Raw genomic sequence first — 21,466 nt, 5'->3', positions numbered from 1 at the left:
TACAGCACATTCTTCCTCTTAGGTAAGATCACTTTCTTGGCCATATACCATTGCTTGTATTAGGAATTTGTCTTTTCGCATACCCCAGCTTGCTCTCCATGAGACACACAGACAGGGAGAGAAGCTGGGGGTCAGAGCGCAGGGTCAGCCATTGTACAGCGCCCCTGGAGCAGTTGGGGTTAAGGGCATTGCTCAGGGGCCCAACGGAGTAGGATTCCTCTGCTGGCCACTGGATTAGAACCGGCAACTTTCCAGCCACAGGCGCAGAACCTTAGACACAGTGTAACCATACTGACTGTCAGTTAAAGGGATATGTATTGTCTGACTTGGCACTATACATTTATTTATGAGAACAAACCTGGATAATGAGTACAAAATAATAAACAACCCCAGAAAGCACAGCATGTTGTAAATTTGGATGAACAGAATCTCAGGGAGATCCTCCAGTGACTCAATGCATGGTGATACACATATTTAATGTACTTTGAGAATTTAGTTAAAAGCCTGGGACATGCAGAGCACTATCATCACTAATCTGGCCCACGTGACTTCAGCTCAGTTCTCATGTTGTAAAACTGGCTGGATTTTCTCTCACGAAGCATTTCGTGGGCTAAGAACACCGCTCTGATGTCCGCGTTAGTCATCCGTTTCCTTTAGAGGGCCCTTTCAGAAGCGAGCACCGTCTCGACACACTTCACAGTGAATCATGCAAACAAGCTATTTGTTTTCAAGAACACTATTGACCCAGAAATTTCAAAATTGCACATTTTCCCACCAGCATAGCGTTTCATATTCTGGTATTTTGCTTGTTTACTGCTACATGCCACTTGGATAACTACAATACACTAGCAGCTGAAGCGAGTACAGACATACGAAGAGCCGGTGGAGCATTTTCCAGAGATTCAGCTGGGACAATGAATCCATAAACTGAGCTCGAAACACTTGTGCAGATTCCAAAACCTGACATCCCAAACAACTTGCAGCAAGCCACCCCTTCATCCTGGGGTGAACAGCCATGATCCAATAAAAAGAGCAGCAGTTTTTACATTTCTACAATCCAAACAAAGGAAGACTGCTTTACATCTGCATAGTCCATATTAGTGATTGAGCTGAACCTGGTATCTTTTACAGCCCAGTGGAATGCATTGATTTCGACCAATTTCCTCTTCCATCTTGTAAGAAGTGGAACCTAATAATCAATGGATTCAGTCAATGGATCGGAAGCCTCTATTGATCTGGCCAGGTGGGAAACTGCATGTATGTATTCCAGGTTTTACTTAGTACAGCACACACTCAAGTCCAGAAGCTCTAATTGATTTAGAACAAATGTATTTGTAGGGAGATTTCCTCCTTTTTTCTAAATAGACGTAAAATATACATTCATGAAGGCACAGAACTGAAGACCACCTACACTAAATTTAACCCTGAAAACTTGACTTAAGTGGTTTCAGTTGGCACCCATCTTGACCTGCCTCATGTTCTTTCAGGTAACCTGCTCTTGGAAAACAGATGATCTTGACCCGTGAAACCAGCATTAGGACAAAATTTGAATGGTAGGGTTGTTAGGATATCACTTTCATTCCTTCACAGGATCCTGGGTACAGATGAATATAACATTTCTCATCCCAGAAGATCCAAAAGCACTTCACGTGATCTAGGAGAGGAAATCTTACACCACTGCTAGTACAGCACCAGCAGACCCACCCCCTCGCAAAGCACAAAAACAGAACACATATGAATGTTTAATTTAGGTTGTTTTATTTTAAGTTTAATGTTAATTCCATGCTGTGTTTCAGTAAGAACAATACAGATTCTGTATCTGTGGCTCCAGTCAGATATCCAGTAGTACAAATTAGCTTCAAGTTACACATACTGAACGGAAGAGAGGAAGTAGAAAGGGGGGAAAGGAAGAAAAAAAATAAGATTGAATTTGAACACATGCAGGCTTTTAACTTTTGTTCTTGGTTTTCTCTTAGAACTGCCAATGTAGACCTGCTTTTAGAGGAGCAAAGTAAAAGGGAACAAAGCAACAGGGCTCCTTTGGATTTTTAAAACTGCTACCAGCCATCTTCTGAAATCAGCAAGAATGTGTGCAAATACAGTATTTTAGCACAATATACAGTCCAAAACACTACAAAACATTACAATAATCACTAAGTTGTTAAAAGATTTATGTATTTTTGCTCCACTTTGATATTCAAAATTCTGCCAACTTCCTTTGAAAAATGGCAACAGAAGATTAACAACAAAGGGCACCATCTAAACTTGATGCCCATCTTATACTCTAATCTGCAACTGATGGCTTCACTAACACAGAAACATTACAATCCCCACATCTTATTATAGTAGATGTGTTGGTAATCAACGTTTTGTTTTGATACGAAAAACGTACATCCAGCAAGTGATAAAAATGCTGAAAACAAAAAAAAAAACAAAAGCCAATATAGGGGTGTATCCTTTAAGAATATCAAGACAGCTTGTACCAGGAAAAAAAATCCAGGGACACTTTAGCTTTGCCTGTTTGAAGTTCTCAGTTTTCTATTTGCGTACAGACTGGGTAATTTAAAAAATAAAAATAAAAAAAAATCCCAACTGGACAAAATGGAAAAACCCCTAAGAGGCCCAAGGAGGGACTGAGCGAACAGAGAGCCAGTGAGACAGGTGGGATGGTGGCTCTCCAGGGGTGGGGGACAGGGGCAGTAGAAGTGGATCTCTTGTTGGCTGTGAAGTTTCACTGGTTTTCATCTTCCACATCTTGCAGCGCTTCTTTGTTCTGTTCTTCACCTTGGGAGGAGAAAAAAAAAATTGAGCATCTGCACAATCCTGCCATTATTGACCGCCGCGCAAAACACAATAGGGGCATACATACAAAAGAGGATGGACCTATACAGAAACCTCTGACCTCCATGTTTAAATTACAGCATTTTAGCAGGTGGTCAATACCATGACATAGGACGCCTTCTGAAACAAGAATACTTACTCTAACACACTCAAGAGCAGAGTTCCAGGATGTCTCAGTGTATCTGTTCTCATTTCCTCAACTGTAATGCAATGAGCAAAGATTTCCACATGCTGCTCTGCACTGTGGAAATCAGGTCCTTGCTCTGCAATAACCATGCTAAAACAGCCAAGTCCAGGGACTGTGCCAATCAGACCTCAATTCAGAGCCAATGGCAGCAATGCGCAGAGATATCAACAACGCATCAAGGGCCGGACTACCTGCATTCAACTGAAGTAACAGATCGCTATGCGCCATTTACTGTAGTTACAAAGTATTTCAATGGACTAAAAACCACTCTTGCTAACTGGCTGCACAACACATAGTTTGGGAGAAAATGAAAAACTAACATATGGTGGCCTTCAAGACCATCTATTTGAGTTTATGATGCTTTAGGGCATTGTGAAGTTTGTGTTGCACCTAAATGCACAGAACTCTTACACAATAACCTCCCATTGATGCCAGTCCAAATCACATCGCAGCTGTATTTAATGCTAGAGATCACACTTACGTACAAACCAAAGGACTAGAACTTGCAAAATAAGGTAATTTTTTTCAAGCTTATTTAGGGAACAACTTTCTTAAGGGATAAGTAGGTCAGTTGTGCACACCGAAAGCCATGCACATGGACCAGGCTGCTGAAGCACTTATTAGGTCCAAAGTTAAAAGACAGAATTTTACCTGTTAGTACTTCAAGAGAAGAAATATTTTAAGTCCAATTTCAACATGGTTAATCCAGTTTGGGATAACTGCTACCCCATTCCAATCACATCTGTATAGCAACATTAGAGTTTGCTGCTTGTTTAGTTTGACTGGCTACTCTCTACTCTAAACTGGACAGGTTGACAAGGGTCGTGGACTGATATTGGATGCTTGTTTCCAGAAAAACCAGTACAGACAATGAGAACCAGTTCACTACAGAGAAATGGAATTCAACGTGCCGAATGGCCAACTCTGATGTTGTCTGATGCAGTGTAGTCTGTTAACTAAACTAATGAAACTGACCAGCATCAAAACATTTGTCTGTTCTAGATAGCTGTAAGACTGAGAAAAATCGAACCTAAAGACTGTGAGCACACACAAAACGTGCTAAATGAGACCAAGCCAATCTCTACTGAGCATGACAACTTGCAATTAATAATCCATGCCAAACAAACCAAAATCAACCTGTCAACTGAACACTCAGTAGAGACAGAGAATATACAATCACAGTTCTCTGGTAATGGCATAGAGTTGACCAGCTGAACAAGACGTATAGACCGATTGAAGAAAAGCAACTGAAGAGGCATGACTGTACCATCTGGCCAACCCTAAGGCACACGCGTGACAGAGGAGTGAAGATGCAGCGAGCAGTTAGTGAAGAGGAGAAACTCAGAGGAAACACTGAGCCAGGAAAATGACTTACAAAGTACAGTTTTTATAGGGAATGAACAGTTGTTTTTTTTCCTTTAGGAATCTATACAAAAAAGGAATACAGGGAAAAAAAGAAATGAAAGTGAAATTAATACGGAGTAAAGTCTGTAACGATGAAAGGTTGATGCTGATGGATGAACAGGGAAAGGTTCCTTCAGCTTGCAATACAGCTTCAATCTGCTGCTCAGTGCTCTCAATAAAGCAGACAGCTGTGTAACTGGGTCAGTATCCTAGCCAAACCCGGAAAAGTATTTTCAACCATATCTTACTCAGTTAAATTAAGATAAAGTACTGAAATGTCTCTGATTTTAATGTAATTAATATAATACAAAACAGAACACAGTTCTATACTGCATCTGAAAGGAGAAATTAAGGAATTTTATTTGAAGAGACAATGAGTCAAACAGCAATAAACTAGTTTTGGAAAGCAGTTTTGAAACGGATTTAAAGAAAATTTATGAAATTGTAGTAATTATGAAAAATCTTAATTAATCTTGTACTTTATACAAGGTTCCTAAAGGTCCTTCAAAAATATCAAAACTAAACAGTCTTGTGATTAAAACACCATACCAGGAAAGTGTCTAGGCCTGTGCACTGGAGGGCTCAGGCCAGCTTTGCCACAGATTTAATCATGTTATTCAGAAGAAACATCTTTCAGTGCATCTCGACCAATTAAGTGTGACACCAGGATCTTTGCTAAGAGCTGACAAGAAATAGAGAGCACACCTACCATCTCCCTGCATGTCTGAAGTCCATAGTGTCAGATTATCACGTAACAACTGCATGATGAGCGTGGAGTCCTTGTAGCTTTCTTCACTCAATGTGTCCAGTTCTGCAATGGCATCGTCAAATGCTGCCTTTGCCAACCTAAAACATTTACAGGGGAAAAGGAATCACCCTCAGTCATGACATCGTCTCTTCATACATAGTTCAGTTAAATGGGAATGGCGCAATGGCAAGTTTGTGATTTTGCCGTGTACAATATTAATCTACCATTTTGACTTGCACAATACCATTTTTCTCATGGGCATCTGGGTATTATAGTGCATCTGCTTTTGTGCCCTGCTGCCAACATCATTATGGGACAAGATAGGGAGAGCAGTGTTTGTCATATAAAGCATCACAGCCTTAAGCCTCAAGAACCTACAGCTGAGGACCAAGAGGCTAATTGGTCCATTTTGCTTGATATCTACTATTCCTTGATACATTCTTATAGCTCCGCAATAAAAAGAGATGAAAATTACTTTTAAACCCTTTAATTAACACAAACAACCTTTTAAAGACGAATGGTGATCTTGTGCTAAAAGAGATGCTCTGCTCATGTTCCTATTGGGGGTTTAGCCAATAAACCCCCAACCAGTTCTGGCACAACACTAGAGTGCCAATCTGAAACAGGATGAAAGTTTTAGAAATGTTGGAATCATGTCTCAAGCCAGCACGACCCTTCTTAATGTATACATATGCACAGATAAACTGGTCTTTTCATTATATCCACACTACAGCTGTTATTGTGCTGAAATGGGTTGTACCAGTCTGAAGATACACCTGTAAAATGGGTTTTCAAAACCAGTACAAGGCCAAAGTTACAAGAGACACAGCACAAGTAACAGTCTCTTCCTGATGTATTCTCACTAATTATATCACGTTATTTAGATAGATTTTTTTAAGAGCTGCATATGATCTACATACTTCTGTTTATTAATGTGCTTTCTAATACGTTGCCTGCAAGCATACTGCACAGCATAAACATTAAGATTAATCTTAGCTTGCTTCATTTACTGAAAACCAATTATAAGAGTTATTTGGCTTGGCAACAACAAACTCCCATTGGGCAACATCTTGAAAATGTTACATTTTTATTATTTATAGGCAACTGGTCTCTCAGTTTGAAAAAACTATTTGAACCTGCCATGGAATGAAGACGACCCGTGTCTGGTGATTCTCCGCCCGGCTCACTCACCTGCATGCACGATCAGGGGAATTGAGGATTTCATAATAAAATACGGAGAAATTCAGGGCCAGGCCTAAACGGATAGGGTGCGTAGGTGGAAGTTCTGTCATTGCGATATCACTAGCAGCTTTGTAAGCTACCAAACTGTTCTCTGCAGCCTCCTTCCTGTCATTCCCTGTGGCGAACTCTGCCAGATACCTGTGGTAGTCACCTTTCCTACAAGAAAAAACACAGGCTTAAGGAAGCTGGTCTTCTGGGGTGCAAATCTTCACTGTATGCAAGAACAAGATTTAGAGATTCACCACATGGCTTTTGCACTGCTTGCTGTGCCTTACGGGTGGGGGCCTACACCAGCTGAAACCTCATATTGTCAGCAGATTCTCAAACTGAAGGGACTGAGCAGCAAATCTAAAGGTTACTAAGCAAATGAGTCTTTTCACTGCTGACGTCTATTTTTCACTGTTTGGAGATGAGCTTGCAAGATCCAGGAATATTAGTCTTTCTCCAGAGGGAGAAGCCTTACACCTTCCAAAGTCAGCACGTCACACGTACATTTTGTAGTAGAAAACCTTGGACTCTCCCGTGTTTGCAGCTGGAATGAGGTGCTTGTCCAGTACATCCAGAATGTCGTTACAGATGGATTTCAGCTCAGTTTCAACCTTTAAAAATAAATAAATCTAAATCAAACACTGCAAATACATCAAGACAAAAACAGGAGTTCTGACAACAAAAGTGTCTGTTGGAGCTCTGACCAAACTAAGATTACAAGTCTTGTCCATTTGCACAAACAGACCTTAGAAAATATCTGTAGTCTGGTTGAAAATCGAAAGGTTTAAAATGCTATTAAGGAAAACGCAAAGCTAGGCGCTTTCTCCTAAGTGATCAAATGCTCAGCCCACCTATCAGTAAAAATCATTAAGATATGACTGCATTAAAAAAAGACTGCAAAAGATCAGGTGTTTGCTAACTCAACAAAAGCTTGCCAATTTTTGTTTGCAAAGCCAACACTGCTGTTTGTCCACCTATCCAGGAAAGTTAAATACTGAGCTGGACAACCATAGGAATCCCAACGGGACCCCATGCAAAAACATGTTCAACCAGACTGCAGGGTGCTGCTGGGAAAGAAATCATGAAATCAGCCCTTTTATTTACGTATTTGTCCAACGTATTAATGGACTGTCGAGTACAATTCTGTTTGATAATCCCATTCAGATAACCTGTAGGGAAACCACAGGTTCAGAATGAATCTACAAATCCACCTTTCACAAATAATTACTTTGCCAGGGTCTGACTTTTAGAGTTTCCTGTATGTCTTGCTGTTACCACTCATGTCACTGCAGCTTTCCTCGTTCTGAATGTGCAATATCCCCCCGGCAGACACTGCCTCTCTGAGACTGTGCAGTGCACATGGCTCTCAGATCTGCTCACTCGAGCTCCGCTGCTGCTGCTCTGCAGTTCAGCGCCTGTGGGCAGCAGTAACGCCAGCTCTTACCGTTTGCCTGTAATCCCGGATCATTTTTAATTTGTCCTCTCCGCCCTTGTTTTCTTCCTTCTGTTCAATACTGCTGATTATCCTCCACGATGCTCTCCTGGCACCAATCACGTTTTTATATGCAACAGATAGTAGGTTCCTTTCTTCTACTGTCAATTCCAAATCCATACCGGCTACCTTCTTCATGGACTCCACCATTTCTGTTCAGACAGATCAAGAGGAGAAAGAACTGAGTAGACTGCATACAGCGAGCAGGTATCCGGCAGCAGCTTCTTATAGGCTGACAGAACACAAACATGCTGTATTATGAGCACATTCTATACAGACACCCTTTTCATTTTCTAGTTCTTTCTGAACGGCTTTCAACCCCCATTTCCTGAAGAAAAAAAAATTAAGTTATCCACCTGCCATTAGCTTTTTAAGCTGTAGTTCTCACAGGAGTACAGTTGTTTCTATATAACAGGGTTACATAATATACAACTTAAAAAAAAAAAATCAATGACAATTTTCTGTTTCCATGTCCAAGTCTTGGCAGGCTTTAATCTGATTTTGATGCACAATTCAACACTCGCCAGCAAAAAATGCAAATTGTATTTTTACTGGCAACTTCAAACATGCAGAAAACATGAAAGTTCTAAAATGTCAAATCCTAACAAAGTACTTGTTACAAACTCGACAGACTTGTCATACTCTTACAGAAAACTGTAAAACTAGAAATAGACTCGAAAGAGAATTTGGACCTAAAAATACATTTCAGACCACAGAGGTGCTGCACTCCTCCGGTCAGCTGCAGGTACCATCTATCCCCCTGTCTTTCGATCTCAATGCTTTCTACATCTCATCTGCAGAAATGGTGTTAAACAACGATTTAAAAACCCTTCACTCCAGCAGAAAAGTGTCAAGGGTGTATTGCAGCTGGTTGAGGTAGCATTAAGCATTTCATAAGGAATAAAACCAGAAGCGGTGTTCTTCTACATGACAGAAGCCTACAGAGGGACTGAAATCCTGGAAGGCAATGGAAATATGAAAAATGACGTTTAACACAATGACTAGGTGTGGCAACCCCTTTGCAGTTAGGCCATTACGGCAATCAAAATGACAACCGGTACTCCTTCTCAGGTAGAGCGAAAATATTGTTGCAGATTCGTACTGGAGGCAGTTGAGTCAGACCTTGTACTCCATCTCTCCGGGTCTTAAATGTCAACGGCACTCACTCTGCTGCCCTGAGTCGGGCTTTTCCACTGGACTGGCATGAACTGCTGTGCTGCGAGGGCTTGAGCTCAGACAACAGCGCCCCCTGTGGCTCGCAGCGCGTGTTCTTACAACCTGACAAGCCCAGAACAGCGCACTGCCCTCAATCCCACCTGGGCTGCAGGAGTCACAATGGTAAACCAAGTTCAATCAACAACTGGAATTTCAGATTCAGAGGGTAAAAACAACAACAACAACAACAACAACAAATGGCTAATTCCCATTTGTTCAGGAAGAAAACATCAACACTGGGACAAACCTTAAGACAGATATAAGGTTACATTCAAAAGTCAATGGATTTTGTGTTTTAATTTTAACAGCACTACCAATTTTTTAACCTGGACCATTAATCCCACAAAACAAATACAGTATTTCATAACTACACCTCCCAAATCTCACTTTCTTATTCACACCCAACTAACAGATACCTGCCGAGCGAGTCGCTGTCCAGCCTCCCTCAGGGCTCTAGACCGTAATCTGCACAGGTCAAACCACAGTAATGTTCGCTACAAATCAGGACACTTTTGAAATATGCAACACTTCGTACTGGCAGTACTATACAGTGGGTACTTTCAATGGTAGGGTTGGGTACCGCCTCTGGAAAACGCAAACTATTTTGCATGTTTTTATATGGAGACTCTCTCATAGTTTGATTTCATGATTAGTCAAGTACATTGAGTTGTATGCAAAATAATGAAAATGATGTTGTTGTGTTGTTTTACTGGAACCACAGAACTAGAAACAACACTGAACAGTGTAACAGAAAAAATTAACAACATGCAGATTTTTGTCAATCATTAAACGATTTTTTCACAAGGTAATGGAGGTTAATTTTACTTAACAAGATAATGTAAAATTCAAAATATGACAGGTGCTTGTAAGTTGTAACATTTTTTTCTTTACAATGAGTAAAGTTGACATTCACAACCTTATGAAACATGTTTAGCATGTTTGATTGCCCTCAGCTATTTCATCTAAAATTTCAAAGAAACCTCAATACTTGCTTAACACATTGCTGAGACAAGACATTCTATATTGACGTAAACAGCTTAAGACAATCTTACTTGCAAAAAAGAAAAAAAAATCAAAGCAGGTCTAATGGTAGTAAAGTGGAATTAAAACCATGATCAAGACTAGACTTCCTTCCCGACTACAGCTACAGTAGAATCAGAAAAACTAAAAAAAAAACAGCACATGTTCAGTGGGTCATTGAAAATAAGTAACATGCACAATTGACAACATCAATGGTTAACAACCCTTAATATTACAACCATACACTGTGGATTTGTAAAGGAGTATTTGATGATAATTTTCTCTCATTCTCCATAAAAATATATGGATACTCTATAGAGCCTCAGCAAGACAACTCGGAGGAATAACCATGTTTTTCAAGAGAAATAAGAAAAATAATTCCGATGTTATCATCAAACACTCCTTTCCGTGTGATTTCCGAAATCACATCATATTTCTAAACTTACTAGCCAACGATACGCGGGAAATACCTTTAGTGTGACTTTTTTTACTCACTTTTTACAAGTTAACGTTTTTATCACATTTCCTTTTGTTCTTTGAATCAGATTTGATGTTATGAATGTAAACATCATTTCCTTTACATTTAAAAATGACAGGTTCCAAAACTGACTCTGTTGATGAAGGCTACATTAGGAGTACACCTATATCCCCTCCTCAGTAGAACAGTGGTTGCGCTCTCGTGAGCTGCAGACATCTGTGTGCTTGTGTCCAAGTTACCTGATGTCACACTGCTGTTACAGAGGTTAGGAAAGCAGCTACAGAAGCTCTCTGTGATCCAATAGATTAAGAGAGGCCTCACTCTACACTTTACCATTATGTACAGTAAAACCATCAAAATCCTAGCATGCACAGGTAACCGGATCACATGCAATTTGTTTTGGGTGGAACGGAATCGCTGGACGTTGTCATGCGCTGCTCTACTGCACAGCACAGTGCTGGATGAGCCATTTCTGCAGAAGCTCTGCAAGGCTGTTCAGAAGTCGTGCGACCAGTGCAGGGGTTCTCTGCGCTGCCAGAGTACAGCCAGCAGTGGTATTCGACCCCTTGTAGAGTTCTTAGAAAGGAAAACAACCGTGACTAATGGGGACGCTTCGTGTATGAAAACGTCGCTAGCTAAGCTCAAGTCGCTTTCTCGACAGGAGCACCAAATCGCATTTGTCCCTCTCCATTTTAACACACGCCCACACCCGACTGGTTTTTCCCCTGGGCACAGTGGCTGAACTGAAAAGACAAGGGCAAGTGCAGAGCTTTCATGAACGACAGTGCTTTCTAAATGTAGGCCTGTGCCCAAATGGGACATTTTGAAAAGAGGCTAATTCCAAATTCAAAACGCTTTTCATCACCTATCTGTAGTGCCATCACTTAATTTGCTCGTCCTTACCAAATACAGGGTTAGTCAAAATGCTGTCAACAACTTTGACAGTTTATTACTAATTACTTAGATGGGTTACTGTGACAAAAAAGGTTCCAATCGAAAGCATTAATATCAAGGTTTCTAACAATTACCTTACATCCTTTGCCATCTGTGGAGGAGAAAACAAAACTTTAGTAAAATAAGAAGTCTTTATACTTGTCGGCAACACTTCGACTAACCCTGTATTACTGCATATTAATACAGACAAGGTCTTTCATGGTGTAAATTCACTAGAACGTTCCACACATTTGGTACTAATTTTATCACGTAACTGTTCTGTTGCATACAAACTATTTATAGCCAAGGTGCCTGTGCTGCAAATTGGGACATACAGAAAGAAGTTTCGGTCTTTGCGGAAACCGGCAGTTAAATTCTCTAAATTCTACAAATACAGAAGTGGTCCCAGCAAATTATTATTTTTTCTACAGGACTGATTTTTAATGTTTACCATCCTTAATGAAGATGCAAAAAGCATAATACAGGCCATTTCACACAACATCACCAATGTGTCCAAACAATGGAGAAAAATAATGGCCTGGCACAATGTGGGACAGAGGAAGTCTTTTTTTATATTTGGGGTAAAAACAAGGTAGGCGCTGACTGACTATTCACAGCCCTTCAAAATACCGCCATTTTCAAAAGTAACTTGCGAGGAAGAAATTCTTCACCTGGAGATGCTAATGAAAACCAATACTGTTTTTCCTACAACATCATATCAGTCAGCAAAACTCTTCCTCTTGCTAAGACCAGTTAAACTGCTTGCACAAAACGCTGCAGTAATTTGACGTGGTCCAATACAGACATTCTCTTATGTCGATTATGTACTGAGAGTGAGGATATATTTTTCTGTATTGCACATCTCTCCATACATCAAGCAGTATGTTTATTTTTCCCCACTGTTCAGAATGCTGGTTTTTACTTTTATTATGGCTTCATTTTCTTGCAAGGAAAACTGCAGTGGCTATGGACTCCAGGTACAGCCAATGCACAAAAGCACACATGCCTCAACAAACAGACATCTACATACACAAGCGAGAAGCCTGTATTTTGTTTCTCTGAACAAGACATGAAGGTTTTTAAAAACCAGTGACTTTCAGACTGGCCATGGGCGCTAACCGGAGCAAACTGCACCACTGCCGCGCAGCGGGGAAACAGGAAGTGGGAATAAAGCAGACCGGATACAGCGCAGGCACCAGAAACACACACATGGCTTGAACAAGGTTCTTGGAGCTGAAACTCACACTGCATTCGTGACAGGCACCTCAAGTACAATTACCACCCAAACAGCCCTAATGGCATCTAAGTGACAGTAGAGGTGATCAGAATCTAAGTTCTGTTTATGCAAGAAATGAAAGACTCATAAGTGCAAATATCAATTTCAAACACTGCAGAAGCACATCTGTTTCATGACTTTCTCATAATCCATACAAGCTGCAAAGCTCACATCAGTTATCTTTTGCCTGCTAGAGCGCTTTTGTCCCGACAAGCAAAATTTAAGTAATTAAAATGCAAAACTCTTCATGTTAAATTACTTATAATAGATCAGCTGAGCTGTAATTGCCGATTCAGTGCCATTAAAAAGACACACAAATCTTTATAAATTAGTGAACTGCGGCAGGCACACTGATAGGATGAACAAACCATGAAACACAGGAGTGGAAAAAAAATTGTGCTTTTAGGTTGCCTGGCAACAATGTTTATTGTATTCAAGCCACAAAGAAACAATTTAGTTTGGTCAATTATTAAATTAAGCTGAAATGAACAAAAACCAGTACATCTTCATTTCTTGAATTGGATGCCCGGTTTTCAAAGATTAACTTAAGTGAAGACCCACTAAAGAATCAATCTTTATATTTAGACGAGAACCTTCCAATTGTAATTTAAGTAAATCCTACCAGGGATCTACCCAGTATGTGCAGGTGAAATCTGATGGCATGACCAGACCTGTACTGCTTCTCGTAAAGTCAGCAAAGGTGGCTGGGTGCCTCTGGCAGGTGTGTGAGAAAGTGCTTCAGCCAGCCAGCCAGCTCGCCACCGCCCTCCCCCAGAGCAACGCCCAGGACCTCCCGCCATCCCTGTGGAGCCAGTCCGCTGCCCAGCAACCCCGAGCTCCAGGGACGCAGATGTTTGAAATGATTTATCTTCCATTAGACAATCACTAAGGTACCCTCTTGAAATCCAATTAAGTCCTGCCTCCAATCCGGCACAGATCGGTCCCAATCTATTGTGCACAGACAGACTGCTGGATGTCGACTCCTCAACTTCCCATTGTAACAGCTCTGAACAGTTTTTATAATTGTGCCATTTCCTACACAAAACAAACCGCATCACTCTGAATTACTTCCCTGAAATTCAATGACAAAAAGCAGTCCCAAATGCAATGTCATTACGGACAGACTGTATAGCAAAATCTGAGACAACAGTACAATATACATATATTTATTTATAAAAATAAATATTAAATATAAATAGCAAGTATCTAAAATAATGCACAAAAACTCAGAAGAATATGACCAACAAAAAATAGCCACAGCGTTGAGAAAAGAAAAATCTTAATTTCAATTTTGCACAATTCTTAATCGCCTTTACACGCCTGTAGTACCTGCCCCACCCCCAGCACTTCCTGCACCAAGACCTTCGGTGCCACTGCTGCTAGGAGAAACATGCAGAGGAAAACGGAAGCAGAACGACCAGGCAAGAACATGAACGCCTGGACCGGTACCCACCTCCTCTGCCCCTCTCCGCAGACCCAAGAGACTGAGACCAAGGAAAGGAGACCAATGTCATGTATTGGACATCTGGAGGACTTAATACAACAGCTGCATGATTATGAACTGATAGGAATACAGGATAAAACTTTACTGGGAGATACTTTCGGAATGTGGGAACTGGTCATTTGCTTTTGTCTTCTAACTGCACCTTTCGGCCTCTGGGTGAACCAAAAGACTTTTTTTCTCCCCAATCTCGTATGAAGACTGCCACACCAGTGTACGGCCGGAATGGAATATGAAATAAGACCCAGAAAACCAAAATAGTTCCCACTGCCTTTACAAAAGTAAATGAGTGCTTCACTGGAAGCCCAAGTGCAAGCTTTCTTGCAATCCATTAAATCAGACCAAGGTTCATAAAATCAAAGATAAATACAACCTTATATTGCCAGGAAAGGTTGAATTAAAGTCAAAGTTACACACCAGTAGATACTGAATTAGGTATTAACCTTAGTCACCACTCACCCAGGCACGAGTTTTCACAACCATCAGGCGACTTACTCTGATGTAAGTGGCTGTGCTGGATATCCCATGAAACCTGCAAACCCCAGTCTCTCCCAGACTGTAACAAGCAAAACACAACTGCACTCAACCCTTTGGGTAAAAGGTGAAACCCACACATGAAGCAAAAGCTGTAAATCATTCTGTAGAGAAACGACTGGTGTGATTTAAATGTTGCTTTTTTTAATGCAAAATTAACTTTACTTCACTGAATCGAACAATCCTGGAAAGATTACAAACCAAAACACATTCCTCGGCCTTAGCGTGCCAGATTCCAGTACTACTTAAAACTGAACGATGATTGGACATTGTTACTCGTTAGTACTTAACTGAAAAAATATGCTTCTTACCAAGTTTTTCATTTTTATTGATCAAGACGTTTCACAGCCACAAGCTTTAGTTTCATTCTTTACGAGATACCTTGATCAACTCAAATTGTCATTGTGCAGTATTTAATCAATAAAGCATAATACACAAGAAAGTGCCAAACAGGTTGTAATAAATTAGGGTTTCCCTTAATTGCTGCAATTTGTAAATTACATTATATTTCTTTTCTTGCATAAAAGCACTAGAAATGGTTTAAATTTAAATTGAGGCAATAAAATGTTTCTTCAACCAGCATAAAAGCATCATTTCTAGATGAAAATATCCACTTTAGCCATATTAGAGATTCTCATTGGAAAAAACTGACGTTACTTTACAGAAAACAAGCTAAAAACGAGCTTTACCAAGTCTGAACTAGGTAGTCTTTAGAGTTCTAAAAGTAGAAAATGCCCCCCCACTGGTCTATAAGATTCTTAACTCAATGTTAACCATCTCTCTAACAGCTGGATTACTTAAAGTGACGTTACTATCCATTTATATCCAGATCAGACCTACAGACACCCAACATTAATAAGTGACATTCAAAGTCAGAGTGAACCTCTTTATTGAAAACTCGAAAAATTTTCTTTAGGACATGTCCCGAGACACCATCTCCAAAACACTCCTTGTCTGCAAGATTAAAACCACTGTTATAATCAACAAATTCCTCATAAACGTGAGCGATACACTCCAGAGAATCAAAAATATGACATCCTTGTGTCAGGAAGGCTGAACACGCAAACTACTCGAGTGAAAGCTGGGGCCCTGTATGACCCCAGAAAGCAGAGACCAAGCAAGCTGCTGTCTTCTTCCATTTCTAACCTTCAATGTTCAAAAGAAGATGGCTGCATCAAGGAGTTACATCTGTAAAAACAGTTAGAAGGCACAGCGAAATCTATACTATCACAAATACTTGGTCCTGTGCCCAAGGACAAACAGTTTTAACCCTTTCACAGCAACCTTGAAGCTGAGGCCAGGTTTCGGTCTTCTGGACCCTGTTCAGTAGGGACAGCAGATTTGTCATCTACTACAGATGAGCATAGTACCCATGTATCTATACCTTCACCTCCGGACGTGGATCGGCTGGCTTAAAATTAACAAGCACATTCCACTTCCTAATATTTAATAAGAGACAGCAAGTGGGAACCTTTACAAAAAGGAGCAATAAAACTACTTGAGTTTTAACACTGCATTGGTTTTACATCAGTCATCCAACATCTCCTCTGTGGACAGTGAGTGGGTACTGCCGACTGGGCCTGGCAGGACTCGCGAATATGAGCGAGAGACTAGACACTGTCACTGCAGACACCAACACAAAGGCACACATTAGCCACATGAATCTTCCTCTGAACAAAGACATTGAGAAGTACAAAATGTTAAGTAACTTAATGTGTGCTACTTATCCCCTAAGGCCATGAGATGAAAGGTCTCAAATGAGGCAACACTTGTGAGCTATTTATAGCTCTAGTCTTCAGGATGGCTTTGAAAATGATAGTTCCTTCCCTCACAGACCTCTGCAGTATGTCCTTTGACATACTGAGTGTGGTTCCAGACCAACTGCTTTTCACCTGAATAAATGACTGACTGTTCTTTTCAGTAAAGACAAATTAACTTCTGGCTGAAGGGGTTGAGTAGCTCCATGGCAACAAACACTGTATACAACACAACAGCCGTTCTGCATACTTTTACTATGGACGTTTAACTATGATTAAACCTGCAAGACCTAACCTACAGGTGACAAGCTATGACTACTTTATCTGTAAAGCAGGTTTTCCAGGTCTCTTTAAATTGCCAGCAGCTGAAGACCTTCGTAAATTGTTCTGTGCAATTAAGCGGATGATCGGCTCCGCTGGATCAGAAAGAGCAGAAATGGGAGGAAACCCCACATCATCTCAGCGCTCCAGAACAGGAGTCGTGCACCAACTGATAAACACGCTCACAAACTGAACTACTTGCTGACAGTGATAACCGTCAGTTTACAAAATGTTTTGTTAATCAGCACCTCTCCTGCTCTGGTGCAGCTTTTCCATCACAGCAGGTGGACTTCAGTGATCTGTCTGCTCCGTAATGAATGACTGTAGCTCTCTGGCCATGAATGATGAATGGCTGGAACCATTACCTCATGCACTTGCAAAGTATTCCCTGATGGGGTTTTCCCCACAATAAATCAATGCACCGTTAATTTGCTTAGGAGACCCTTATGTAGGTTTACTTTCAGTACAGAACAATATAATCATCTGATCATTAAATTATGATCTCTGTTTTAAAATAGCATGGATCAAACTAAATTCCATTCGTAGGCTTCTTCCACAACTGCAAGGTGAAAAAATCGTATGTTCCATATTCAAAGCCATACACAATTCACATTATCTTAGGGACACACAATAGAAGTACACTACAGGTTACAATGACAGCAGCATTAGCACCATGTGGTCTTGCCACACCTCAGAAGCTAAGCAAGGCTGGGCCAGGTCAGTACTGGTATGGCAGACAGAAAACCTGGTTATGGTGGACCAGTAGGGGGTGCTCTTCTTTCTACAAGACAATTCCAAACCAACATCCCAATGGCCCACTGTGGTGATTAGGAGAGAGTGCTGCAGTCCTCTGGGTGTTAAATGGAAGTCCTGATACTTGCTCATTGAAGACCACATGAGGTTTTAACCCAGTTTAATTCCATTCTGGATTTACAGAGTCTGTCCCCCCCTCCCCTAAGGCCCCCCTTAGTTTAACTGGTGCAGCAGTTTCTCACTCCTCCCTCCTGCTCGCCTGAGCAGTGCGTCATCCAGGTAGGGCTGCTCTTCACTGATGGATGAAGAGGGTCCTGCCCTAAATGCAGAGTGTTCTGGGATACTCAGGGAAGAAAAGCACTACAGAAATGGAATTCCACACTTGCATCTGAAAGTCCCCATTTACAGGTGAGGAGAGCTGCAAGAACCTGCAGTTTATCCAGTTAGGAAAAAGAAGCCACACCATTCTGACATGCTTCATTACACCGCCCACAAACGTGGACCCATTTAAATGGCCTTTTCAAACAGTGACCTCATTCTCTGTGGATGCCCTCCATAACGCAGACAGCAGCACTGGCCTAGTTTGAATGGCAGGGGGCAGCAGCAGCATGTGGCTCAAACCCTCACAGGATCTGATGTAAGGCGCACAACTGTAACTGTACACCTAGGTCTGCACCAACGCACGTGTTTGTCACTCCAGCCCACAGCTCACCGAGAGGAAGAGATGGGGTGTTTCAAACCCTTGTCAGTTCTCAGTTAATTTAGGTAAGGTCATCACAGGGGCAGATTTGCCCATGTACACACAGAAGCGGAATTCGAATGATCACACAGCAGCCCCAAAGCATCCAGCTTTCAACTGGATCCCGAAGTTTATTTGTGTATGCTAGTATTGCACCAAAGAGGACAGACAGAGAAAAGAACCGCAGCATGATGGTTGTGGTTTGCCTAAGAGGGGTGACGACCAGAACCAGCTAAAATCAGGACTGGGCACATGAGCGCCGCTGTGGGCGACGATGCAGGCAGGAAAAGCGCCTGCGGCCGGCGGCTGCTGTAATGAATGAACTGCGGGCGGACAGCAGGGAGGAGCCTTCGCCATTCACCACTCCAGCATGCAGCAGACATGCCGTAATATCGCCGACGGGCTTCTCGGCAGCTCTCGGTCACCTGTGGCTCCGTGCACGACGGCTCACAGCTTTGGATACGGAGGGGCATTAATCAAGCACCGCGTCTCTTCTGTTTATTGTCAGCTTCCAGCCAATTACGACGTTGAGCGAACCACCGCCATCTTAAGCCCCCCGCTCCCTCCGGTTTAAAATCACACAGTACGGACAACCCCCTTCCGAAAGAGCCCGATCCCAGCCCAGGACGTGAAAACCGCAGGACGATGTTGCCGTGCAGCCGGAGGGATCCGTCCTGCAGCCGGCTGCGCAAGAGCCCAGCGCGGCGTGGACCCCTGCCCCTACCACACCCACAGCCGAGCTCCGGGCTAAACCCCAGTCGGCACCTCGGCGCCCCACGCAGGGCACGGTGCTCCACAGCTGCCGCGCCGCCGAGGGGAAGATCCAGGGTCGCCATTACTTAACGCAGGATTCCCCGCCACACACAACCAAACGGTTGACTAAATATGATCAAATAAGACGGGTCTGGGTCACATTCACTTCAAAACACGCGGAGCTCTGCTCTGATATCAGAGAGGATTTATAAAACATTTAATCTAACTCGGTCTGCTCCCGTTTCTGCTGGGCGTGTGTCACGCCGGACGCGCAGACGAACGCGAGAGCGCAAGACCAGACAGAAATGAAGACGATCTCTTTGAAAAGATCAAAATTCAAAACCACCTCCATTCGGAAACCTCGGTGTCAGACCAAATCCCATTTCACTGCAGCCGCCATTTTGAAGCACCCCGGCCGCCGCCACAGCCCCGAGAAGACGGGGTCCGGTCCGTGTCCCCACCCCTCTCCCTGCCCCCCGGGGAGCGGAGCGGTCCGGCTGCCCTCGCCGAGCCTCGCCCCCGGCCCGGCCCCAGCGGGGACAAAGCCAGCCGGACCCCACTGCACGCCGGACACCCTCCCCCCTCCCCGCCGCCCGAGCGACGCCGCTCCCCCGGAGGAAAAAAGCCCCGGACTGCGCCCGGCCGCGCCTCCCGGCCCAAAACCCCGTCTCCCCGCCCCGGCTCCCGCCCGAGTCCCGCCGGACCCGCCGCCCCGCACTCGCCCCCCTCCGCTAATTTATCTACTATTGTTAGCCGCCATTTTGCAAACTCGCAAAAATTGGATGCAATTCCTCGCTGCAACACAGCGGACGCGATCCCCCTCCCCCCCGCCGAGAGCTCCGGACCCGCACGGTCTCGCTGTCCCCTGCCGGGCGCCCGCGGTCACCCGTGTCTCCGCGGGTGTCCGTGGGGCGTGTGCCCGGCGCCGCTCTCCCTCCCCGCCGCACAGCCCGTCTGCCCCCCGTGAAACCGTCGCCATTTTGTCTCTCTGCCGGACTCCATCTTCAGCCGCCTGTCCTCTCCCCCAGCCCCCCTCCGCCAGAGGGAGGGCGAGGAAGGCGCTCGGCAGCGAAGGAGAAAAATACAGATTTCTTCCCCAAAAATAACACCGCCCTGGTTCCCCTCCCTCTTACCGTCGTATCTCTCAGCCTGCTCGGCCAGTTTGGCCTGGTACACCAAGTCCTCTCGGTCTCCCATGTCTGCTCGGAGCCGGCGTGGCGGTGTCTGCACTGGCTGTGGAGAAGCGGCTCGGCGGCGGGCGAGTCTGCGTGAGTCGATCGGCGGTTCCTGGCGGAGCAGCAGCAGCAGCGCGTCCCCACTCCACCGGCAGCACTGGACTAAAGATGGCGATGGATCTCCATCCGGGAAACTAACCCAGTCCACCACCCTCTCTCTCTCTCCTGCGCTCGCTCGCTCACTCGCTCTCCCCTCCCTTCTTGCACCAGCTCGCAGCCATAGCAACCGCTCCCTGGCAACCACAGAAACTTGGAGATTGGAGTCCCCGCGCGAGTGTGCGCGTAGCTCTGAAGCGAAGAGCGTGGAGTCCGCGAGCGGGGCTCCGGCAGTTGAAGGAGCCCGAGCTGTGTCGGTTGGGAATGTGGCGCCTTCCCGTCACTGCGACACCGGTCCCGGACTTTCACAGGCGGTTCCGTCGAGAACTGTAATTACTGTGTGACAAACCGATTTGTAATTGGAAAGAAACACAGAGGCCAGCAGAACCTCCGTCATCGTCGTCAGGGCAGATCTACTGCGGACGTTAGTTTTACACAACAGCACTGTACAGGATTGGGGATTAGAGGGGCTCCCTTTGTTTCGGGGATCCCTATGTGGTCCCCGGACTTCTTCTGGAAGTCCTCTGTTCGTGAACACAATTTCGATTTGGGATTCTAGGGGGATGAAAAATGCTACAAAATGCAATAAAATTAACTGAAAAATATGGCACAACATAGAAGCGTCATTTAAAAGAAAAACAAATGTTCACAAGATAGTTGTGTTAAAATTATGAAAATCAATGTGTCAAAAAAACAGATTTGTCCATTACAGGTAAATAGATCTTTTTTACAACTAAAAAAACCCTAAAAGCCGTCTCCCACAGTTTTTCTGATCTGTTCTGAAGAAAAGCTTCAGTAAAAAGCTGAGGCTGTATCCCTGTATGTAGAGTGTGAAATATCAACCAACAGAAAGGCTTATTCTTTTGTTCAATTAATTCATCCGGTGTTAACATTAATGAAGCAAACAAGAACGACAAGTCAGAACAACAACAAGTAAGCAGGCCTGTAAAAAT

The 21,466-nt window shown here is 43.3% G+C and overlaps 1 protein-coding gene across 3 annotated transcripts; it reads right to left on the bottom strand.

The window, feature by feature from the left end:
• Positions 1 to 1,737: 1,737 nt before the first annotated feature.
• Positions 1,738 to 20,576, bottom strand: ywhae1 (tyrosine 3-monooxygenase/tryptophan 5-monooxygenase activation protein, epsilon polypeptide 1). Of its 3 annotated transcripts, XM_015367901.2 has the most exons (7): positions 20,316 to 20,576; positions 7,855 to 8,054; positions 6,915 to 7,021; positions 6,372 to 6,578; positions 5,142 to 5,278; positions 4,404 to 4,454; positions 1,738 to 2,784 (listed from the first exon to the last, which is right to left on the bottom strand). In XM_015367901.2, the coding sequence occupies exons 1-6, from the start codon at positions 20,377 to 20,379 to the stop codon at positions 4,447 to 4,449; spliced, it is 723 nt and encodes a 240-aa protein (XP_015223387.1). In that variant the 5' UTR covers positions 20,380 to 20,576; the 3' UTR covers positions 1,738 to 2,784; positions 4,404 to 4,446. The 3 variants fall into 3 exon arrangements, with proteins under 3 accessions (XP_015223387.1, XP_006641186.1, XP_015223386.1); XM_006641123.3 differs by lacking the exon at positions 4,404 to 4,454 and having other exon boundaries at positions 20,316 to 20,574; XM_015367900.2 differs by lacking the exons at positions 4,404 to 4,454; positions 20,316 to 20,576 and adding an exon at positions 19,529 to 19,598.
• Positions 20,577 to 21,466: the final 890 nt, after the last annotated feature.

The sequence above is a fragment of the Lepisosteus oculatus genome, chromosome 26 (assembly GCF_040954835.1).
Source record: "Lepisosteus oculatus isolate fLepOcu1 chromosome 26, fLepOcu1.hap2, whole genome shotgun sequence".
Classification (NCBI taxonomy): Eukaryota; Metazoa; Chordata; class Actinopteri; order Semionotiformes; family Lepisosteidae; genus Lepisosteus; species Lepisosteus oculatus.
The sequence above is the reverse complement of the archived record's forward strand: the minus strand, read 5'-3'. Positions and strand labels throughout refer to the sequence as shown.